We start from the raw sequence: 10,022 nt of genomic DNA on the forward strand, positions 1-10,022 counted from the left end.
GGATTATTGTTTTCATGTGTGTCAATAAAAGGGAGGCAGGGATGGGGGGGCGATACTTACTGGTATTCCCACAGTGATGAAATGTTGGAAAGACCCATACAGAGATGGAAAATGACACCAAAGAGATTGCACAGTGGGAGAAAAGCTGGGGGGAAAGATGAATGGAATCAAAGGCACCATTAAAGTGTGAAATATGTGTGTTAGCAAGTGAATTCAATGTGGAATTGCTATGTGGTGCCAGCAATAGCTCCCAAATGAGCGTAAAAGAAGTGGTGTGCTGTGTGAAGGATGTGCTCTTGTAGAACTGCTGGGAAAACGGAGTGAGGAGTGCAAGCAGCTGCTTTAGGCACAAACTAGCATCCAGTGTCACACAAAATCAACTCAAACATTTGCTCATACTACAGCTGACCTGCATGACCATGCATGCCACTTTGGCCCACTTCCACAGAATATTCACTTTGTGCGTAATAAGTGTGTAACAGAGTAAGTGCCTAGATCTTATAAATACAAATGCAATAGTAATAACTATAGGAAGAACATGTACCTGACACAGGTCTTGAATAGTGCAGAAGCTGTAGTATTAGATCATATACAAATACCAGAAAAAAACCTGAAGATAAAAGTTTACTAAAACAACCAAGAATGGATACAGAATATAACTAAAAAGACTGGAAATAAAGAACCCATTTCACATGAGGCACAGCAGCATTGCCGTAATGACTGGATGGCAAAAGTGAGAAAATCAATAAGAGTAATGATCAATCACTAATGAACTAAGCGCCATGTATTCAAAATGTCAATGAGATTTAGAGGAAGGGGACTGATAAGTTATTTAGTGTCAGTTACTAAGTGGAAATAACATCATCCTGCCACAAGCCACAAACAATATATATGAACTCGTATGTAAACAAAAAATCAGAATCAGAGTCTCCAATCACATGCTGCAGACCAACAAAATGCTGGCTGACATTAAGAACGACACAGTGCTGACATGACATTAAGAACGACACGATGCTGACATGACATTAAGAACGACAATTTAACAGAGTAATGTGCAAACCACAAGATCCTGTTTGAAGTTGGATGATATGGTGAGAGGTGGTTTACATTATTTCTCCACCAAAAATATTTCTGAGCTAGACTGCTTCAAATCCAGATATAATCCGCACAGATCCTGCTTTAAATTTACTCTCTCTTGGCACTTGAAGATGTTGTGTGGTCACTAATACTCTTAGAAATGTAGCACACTGGCCTATATATAGAGACACACACTGTACATACACTTACCATCCACTTTATTAGGAACACCTGCACACCTGCTAATTCATGCAGTTATCTAATCAGCCAATCATGCCGTGCAATGCATAAAAATCATGCAGATACAGGTCAAGATGGCAGATGGACTGGTTTATGTATTTTAGAAACTGCTGATCTCCTTGGATCTTGTGCGAACAACAAAAAACATCCAGTAGACGGCAGTTCTGTTGGTGCAAACGCCTTGTTGATGAGAGGGGTCAGAAAAAAATGGCCAGAATGGTTCAAGCTTACAGGAAGGCTACAGTAACTCAAATAACAACTCTTTACAACTGTGGTGAGCAGAAAAGCATCTCAGAACACACAATACGTCAAATCTTGAGGCAGAGGGACTACAGCAATCATGTACAATAACCACCCACAATATTCAAATGTGAAGCAGTAGAATAATCCTAGTTGTCTTTAAAAATGTTGTGTTCTTCTTTTTATTAGGTATTATCATAAGATAAAATCTTGTTGGAGCATTGTTGGAAAATATAATATTGCTATAATATTGTCCATTGGTACTATATTAGCGGCTCTAGGGGCAATTTTGCTGCCTTGTTCCATTGTCCTATCAAAGGAAAACCTACGTGATGTAATATTTATACCCTATGTTAATTTGTGCAGCAAGTACTTCACAAATAAACAAGCCAAAATGTACAATAAACATGATTTTGAGAAGAATACATCAGTTGGGTTTAACCATAGTGATATTTGCAGCATTTAATCCATTCCATTAAAGGGAGAAGGGTGTAAAAAGCGCAGCTCAGTGCCAGAGGCAGGCTTTAAAGATCAATGCTTTTTAGCGCCATTTTTCTCTTACGGGGCATTGTCCACTTAGACACTGACAGAAAGGATTTTGTGTGTTTTGGCAGTGGTAGTGGAAATCACATTTGTACAATAAATGAATCTCTGTGTTTTTAGGGAACAATCTGACCTCCCAAGTCTCTTGATTGAATTATCCTGAGCTCTTTTCCCAAGTCATTCAAAGAAAGAATCATCCTCAATTATTTAAAACTTGTCAGGGGGTCAAGACAATATTACAACATTGAAAAGTATTTATCATCATGTATTTCACCTGGGACTGTGAATCTGCCCGATGCAAGCGTGACATCATCCCACTGCACGCTTCCAAGAGAAATAATGGCATTCTGAGGAGCAGTCAACTCTCAACAACTCTCATGAAACTGAGGCACAGGTCTCATAAACACTAGGGTGTAATATAGAAGTGTCATAGCTGAGATCCAGTAATTACAATGTATAATGAAAATGGGACTCAAATGACTGTTATAAAGACCAGAACACAGACCCAGGTTCATGAAGCTCTAGTCAGTGCTGGCTTGTGTGTATAATTATGTATGAAGCTGTTGGAGGTGGTGTGTGTGTGTGTATGTATTTAGTTTTGGAGACTGGAGCCAGCTCTGTAACTACACATCTCTACTCCACACTGCTTTAACATGCACAGAAATTGACAAGTGAACTAAATCACTCTCTCCATCTCGCTAGTACACAGTGACCCTGTGGGCTGGCCACTTTACCCAGAGTGCCTCATGATTAGTGAAATAGTGGAATGTTGACATTAATGAACATTGCCCTGAGTGGCACTGCAGGCTTCCATCTGAGTGACACAATGTCTTTTTCCACATGACTAACTGTGAAAACCCTTCATACATAACCACTAACTGCAAAGCAAATGGGGGCATTAATAATAGTGTAATAATAGAGTGCATTAAAAATAGTGTAATTCAATGGAAATTAAACATATAACATGTAATGGACACAGATGCACAGTGTATCTTTTCCTGTATTGTTCAGCCCATTCTTATTGAGAGGTTTTCAGTGTGTATATTACATTTGAAGATAAACTATGTATCTGATAAATCTATTAGATTTACTGTAAACATGAGTAGCGCTATAAAGATCTTGCTAACGGCATGGAATACGGTGCACTGCGATATAAGCTCCATGTTTCACCTAAAATCCATCGACAGAGTTGAAGGGAATGCATTCCCGAGTTCACAACATCAAGGCTTTGAATTTCTGTTCAAGCCAGAATTAGATTAATTACTATTAGACAAATATATTAACAAAATTAGGTCTCTAACTGTTAAATAAGTGGAGTTGCAAAAGATTTGATTTATTTTTTTCACTCCTTGAGCCCACCCCCATTCCCGCTCATGCACACAATGCTCTGCCCCCAGAACTTTCAAGTACACTTAACTATTCACCTGCTTGAAAGCCAAGTTATAACACTATAAACATGCAAAATTCTTCTTATAATGATTTATGAGGACATTCACAAGGGAGCTCTTAGAGCTCTTTGGCTCTAAGCTCCAATAATTAGCATGTTAGTGCAGAGTGATATTATTTTCTTTTTGCTTACAGGAGAATTATCAAGCTGCACTGAGTGCTTCCTGGTTTCAGTCTGTGATGGTACTGGAGTGAACGGGCATTGGAGAGTGTCCGTAAAATGACTGAAAAGAAGCAGACCCAAATGCAAACAAGCATCCTGGACCTGAAGGCAAGTTTTCAAAAGGTTTTTATTTATTTATTTATTTATTTCCAGCCACATAATACCCTTGTGATGAGGCCGTGGCTTAAACCATTTTTTAAAAATAATTTCTACATATACATTTCCACATTACTTGTACCAGTAAGACACGAAAATATTGACTATTGCAGCTTTAAGTGTCAGTATATGTTTCTGAGGGTTGACAGTGAGGACAGTGTAAAATCTGTCAGCCCTGTCCTAGATGAAATGACCTGTGGGATGATCCAGCAGTGTGCAGCATTAGCTAGGAAGTTTGTTTCTCTCTCTCTCTCTCCCTTGATACTGTCAACCTCAGATTTCTCAGAAATAGGGGTATGAAAATCACAAAATAGTCAAGTCAAGCACAAATGTGTGTACATGTTCAGGTACTACTATGCCTAATAGCTTTACTATTGATAAAGACATAGACCTTAAAATCACTATTGTCAGGGGCGCTGTTACATCGAGGCAACAAAAAAAACAGCCCTTATGCAAATACTTTTATATTGAACATGATTTTCATTTATTGATCAAATCATTAGTTAGATGCCTAGTTTCATGCAGTAACAAAAAGAAACCATATTTTTATTAAAATGACAGCAATAGTACGAGTCCATAATGACGTCACCAGTTGAAATAAAGACCTCACAGACAGCCATAACTTATAGTTATTTATAGACCTTTATAATAATAACCCTTTAATTACTTTAAGACATATGTTTGCTGTGCCAACAAGAAGGTGCAATGTCGTGTCTTTGGCAAACAACTGCACTGCAACTTTAGTTGTGATAATGAATCTGTCAGTAGCAATAGTGAGATGCAGCAGAAACTCTCTTTGTAACGTTCTCACTTCCTCCTCATAATCACCAAGATAAATACCATGAACATGCACTGATCACCACTGAGTAATTACTGCTTACAAATGGAAGAAGATAATAACTATAACCCAAGTGTGTGTGTGTGTGTGTGTATGTGTGGCAGTCCACTGACCAGGAAGAGTTTTGGGAATGTAGCCCACTGGTTTTCTCATGACCTCTGTCCCATGCTGAGCATGCTCCTCTAGGGACAGAGAGCACAGACGGAGAGGAAGAGAGAAACTTCTCACACACGTCCATAGATGGAACATTCTGTCACTAGATTTAGACACTCCTTTTCACTTATAATGCCTTGAGAAGCGTGGTACATTTAAAACCAAAAGTCAGTTATTAAGGATATAAGGGACAAGAACAGATGTATTTTCTCTATAGGGCAATATTTATAACAAACTATAAAAAGACTAGTTTAATTTTTTTTCTCATTTCATTCTCCTCAACTGAAGTTACCACGATCCCAGTAAGGGCTTTTACTCAAAACCATGTTATGCCATGTAAACACTATCAAAGGAGGAAGATTCAAGGAGGATTAATACAACTGGTGACATGCTTTCTGATAGAGATTTAAAAATACCCAAGCCACCCGGCTGACCAGATCCACTTTTTCTGGTTTTATACAGCAGTAGTACTAATAGAGTCTGCATTTGTGAAACTGCATAGGTACAGAGACCAGCTGTCTTCACTCGTGGCATGGATTCCTGGCAGAAAAGTGCTGGGCAAGAGCCAGCTTGTATTATGTTAAAAAATAAGTAATTATAGATAAGGAGAGGCTGGTACAAGGGAGTGCAGCCTAGGCGCTCCCTTAGCAAGCATTTTGGTATTTCTGGAGATATGAGATTGACAAAAGAACAGTGAGCCACTAAAACGTTCCATAAATGAAATACAGTTCATTGTCTGCAGTCTCAGATGTCTTTTTCATCGTTAATGTGGTATAGCAACCAACAATGTAATAAAATGAAAGGGTTTTTTTTTTTAAATTTAAAAAAAGATTAAAGAAAAACAATAGCGTGTTTGCATAAGCGTGTACACCCTTTTATAATGGGGCATGGGAACTGCGCTCAGAATTAGCCTAACAGTAATTATCACACACTTGTCATCACTGACGTGATTCTGATTAACTCCAAATAAAGATCAGCTTTAGGATTCTGTTGGATTTTTCTGACAGCTTAAGATTTCATTGTTCTGATCAGGAGAGGGATACAAAAGAATTTCTAAAACATAAGATGCACCATGGAACACTGTGAAGGCCATCATCAACAAGTGGACATTACCAAGAACAGGATGTCCCCCCAAAATTGACAAAAGAACAAGAAGAAACTTTATCAGAGAGGCTACCAAGAGACCTACAGCAACATTAAAGGAGCTACAAGAATATCTGGCAAGTACTGATTACTCTCTGCATGTGACAACAATCTCTCATATTCTTTAAATGTCTGGGCTATGGGGTAGGGTGGCTAGATGGAAGGCTACCGTTTTTTTTTTTTTTTTTTTTATGGAAAAAAAAAATAAAAATCAACACCCACCTAAATCACCCCAAACCATCTGGCAAAATGTGTTATGGTCTCATGACACCACGGTAGACCTTTTGGGTCATAACTCTAAAAGATATGTTTGGCACTGAAACAAGGCAGCTTATCACTCAAAGAACACCATACCCATGGTGAAGCATGGTGGTGGCAGCATGATGCTAGGTTGCGAACAGGAGATCCCCTGACAATTTGAAAAATCTGCAAAATTTTACAAGAAAGAGTAGAATAAAACTGGCAAATCAAAATGTGGTAAGTTGGTAAACTCTTACCTGATAAGACTGAGTGCTTACAAGCTAAAGGTGCTTTGACAAAATATTAGTTAAGGAGTGTGCAAACTTATGCAACCAGATTGTTGTAAGTTTTTTCCCCTAAAATATTTCTATTTGTTTTTCACATGAATTTTGTTGGTATATCACATTAAAGGTGAAAAAAAAAGTATGTTGTTTGCCTTTGTTTAATTTTTTTACATCACAAAACACTGATTTTAACAGTGTGTGTAAACCTTTTATATCCACTGTATATTATACCTAGTGGTCAAAAATGGGAACTGCAACAAGTTCTAATAACAGACATGGGGCAGGATTTTCCCTGCCCCAGAGCCGCTCTATGAACAGTTTCAGAGGAGGAGGAGGAGGAGGAGCGGACAGGACACTTAATGACAGGTTTAACAGGGTGACTCTAGTCTAAAACACTCCGCAGCCTTCAAGATCTTGTTTTACAGCAAATAATCTGAATTAAATAATATATTTCCACAAAATGGCAAAGTGTATATGCAGACAGTGTGTCTATGATGCACAAAACCATTTCTATTGTAACATATATTGCAAAGATTGAAAGAGAGAAGGGAGGATGGATTATGTAGTGAATAATCCGTTCATCAGAAATACAAGCGAAATGCTACTTGTTTCCCACATAAAGGCTGAGAAAAAGAAGAAATGTCTACATTTTCCAATGCCCAAATTTTGGGTTAATTTAGGTCTTTTGTGCAGTTTTTGAGATGTAGTTGGGCTGGAAATTTTGCTGCAACCTGTCAATCCTGGTTAATATTACCTCGAACACAGTGGAAGGTATGTCTGAAATGGCTCAAAATGAGCCGCTGGACTGCATGCTGGATGACTGCATGTTGTTGATTCTCAACTGCCTATTACAGTATTACTCTAAATATTCACCAGATAGTAGCCTGTAGCATACGTCATGTGCGATAGCCGCTCAAATTAATTTTGTTTTTGCTCGCACACCATGTATACATCACTGTTCAACTTCTATATGACCACACATTAAATGTTACTTTCATCAATATCAAAATAACTTTAGATTTGCAGCGCATAATTGGATGTCATTCTCAGGATATGTCAACATTCCAATAACCGGATGTATAATTTTGACTCAAGTATTAAAAAGTAAACAGCAGGACAAATTCTAATAAGGAATGTGAAAAGAAGCGAGCTTTTATCACCTCTCTTTGTTACTGAGAAACATTACTTCATATTTCATTCCAAAATAGCCAACCATTATTTCTCCAATTTCCTGCATCCCAACAATCATCATGGTGACGCTGTTCTTCCTTCCTCTCTTTCACGATGCTATTATCCCTGTTTCCGCTCCAAAAAACAGACCAGCTCATGGGAGGACACACCTGCAAGTTAGTGTTTGTGCATTTGTGTGTATAACAGAACCAATAACTGCAGCCAAGGTCACACTTCACAGGTCATTTACTAAAAATAAAAAAGAAAAGAACTACTGTTTGAATAAGTAAGTATTAAGTATTAATAGATAATAATAAATGGCTCATTTAAACCAATTGGGTTGTAAATTCTGTCTGTACTTCAGACTCCGCATTACTTCCCACAGGCTATGGAAATGAGTCCTTAAGTTATTCTTTCCCACCGTTTCATGAAACCAGTGTGATACTGTGGTTATGCGCACATAGAGGTGTTTTGGTAACAGAGTCTCATGAGGGTGTGCACACTGCTACGACTGCCATCATGAGAGTGCCATTTTTTTCTCATGCATGACAATGTTTGAATGTGGGTGCAAATGAACGTCTTGGATTGAACAAATTAGCAACTATAAAGAAAATTATATTTAAAAATTATCTATATGGCTGAATGCCCATTGCATGACGGAGTGAGGGATTTTTATGTGACAGATAAAAATCTCACCTACACTCTCAGTAAAACAGGGTACCAGACTGTACCTTTCCTTGCTGCTAGGGAACTACCCTTATCTTTCATACCTTTCATTTTAAAGATGGCACGATACCACTTTTTCTTTTTCGATACCTTGAGCTGATATCATGTTCCGAAACCTTGAGCTGATATCAATACCCATCCTACAGTTTTATTCTTTAAAAACTAATAAGCTTCAATATAATTTTAAAACTGATGCACTTAAAAAATACAGGCAAAAATACATAGCTAATAACAAGACTTATACAAAACCCACAGCATTTCTTATTCTGTTTCTTATCTTACATATATGTAAAGTATAAATATAATTTTATTATAAAAATATTACAGGAATCCACATCCGATTCCACCAACTTTTGCTGGTATCTGCCAAATAATGATCCTGGGTATCGGATCAGTGCCGTCTCTGTTTAATATGTATGTTTCACTGGGAAATGTGGATAAAGTGTGCCTTTATAAAGATTTCACTGGATTATGATTACCTCTTACAGCTTTAAAGATACATCTAGCTAAAAGGTACATATTAAATGTATGAAAGGTGTGTGCTTCAGGGTACCATGGCAGTGACAAGGAGAGGTACAGATTAGTACCTGTTTCTCATTATAGGCCACTTAAACCCCTTTTTACAGGGTACTAAACAAGATGGTTATTATTTTAATCCTGGTAGATTACTGTTCTGCCTACTCCACATGGCTCACATGAGTGTATTCAGCCTGTGTAGCTATTCACACATATTCATTTTGAAGAAATATTTATTTATTTATTTGGTTAAGGAAACACAGGTTAACACCTACCTGGGCAAAGGCACAGCAGCGTCAGAATGGACAGCAGTGTGTCAAGTTTCTCCCAACTTCGGCTCTCCATTTCTCCGCCTGTCCTTCTTTCCTCCCTCTCCTTCTGCCTCTCTGTCCTCTGAGATAACCGCGTTATCTACAAGTCCTCTGCTTTCGGCGACACTTTGCTCCGAGTGTCTTCCTGCCAACTGCGCGCTGTTAAACAGCTCAGCTCCTGAGTGGACAGAGCGCGAGCTTGGTCTAAATAAATAAATAAATAAATATCTGCCTCCTCAGTGGAAAAGTCAACACCGAGACGACGACTCCAACAGTTGTCCACGCGCTCGGAAACAAACAGACCGTAGCTTTTTTTTTTTAATGCTGTAGTTTTTTCTTCTTATTATTATTATTATTATTTTTTTTACCTTGCACTTCGACCTCTAAACCCTTGCGACACGCTCTAGCAGAGCTGATAACAGCCTCTCTGTGGCAATGAACGTTACTCTGCCTGAGCGGACTAGAGAAAAACTGCACCTGCGTACAATAACCACGCCCCCGGCGCAAGTGACGTCACTAACACCGCCCCTCCTACAGGTAACTCCACCGAGCAGTAGTAGTAGAAGTAATAATAATAATAATAGACTAAATATAACAAACGTCTTTGTATTTTTCCTGCACTTGAGACATTAGGTATTATTATTATTACTACTGCTACTACTATTATTATTATTGTTATTATTATTGTTATTATTATTATTATTATTATTATTATGTGGAGTTACCTGCAGGAGAGGCGATGTTGGTGACGTCACTGGCGCTGAGGTAGTAGTAAT

At 38.1% G+C, this 10,022-nt stretch overlaps 1 protein-coding gene across 1 annotated transcript in view; it reads right to left on the minus strand.

Annotated features, from left to right (window-relative positions):
* The window catches only part of esama (endothelial cell adhesion molecule a), a 39,110-nt gene extending 29,408 nt beyond the window's left edge, over positions 1-9,702 (minus strand). The window contains exon 1 of the mRNA XM_026941822.3: positions 9,211-9,702. Within this exon, the coding sequence (XP_026797623.3) occupies positions 9,211-9,280 (70 nt within the window). The 5' untranslated portion in view covers positions 9,281-9,702. The remainder of the gene's footprint in view (positions 1-9,210) is intronic.
* Between the last annotated feature and the right edge of the window lie 320 nt (positions 9,703-10,022).

The sequence above is a fragment of the Pangasianodon hypophthalmus genome, chromosome 17 (assembly GCF_027358585.1).
Source record: "Pangasianodon hypophthalmus isolate fPanHyp1 chromosome 17, fPanHyp1.pri, whole genome shotgun sequence".
In the NCBI taxonomy this organism is placed as follows: Eukaryota; Metazoa; Chordata; class Actinopteri; order Siluriformes; family Pangasiidae; genus Pangasianodon; species Pangasianodon hypophthalmus.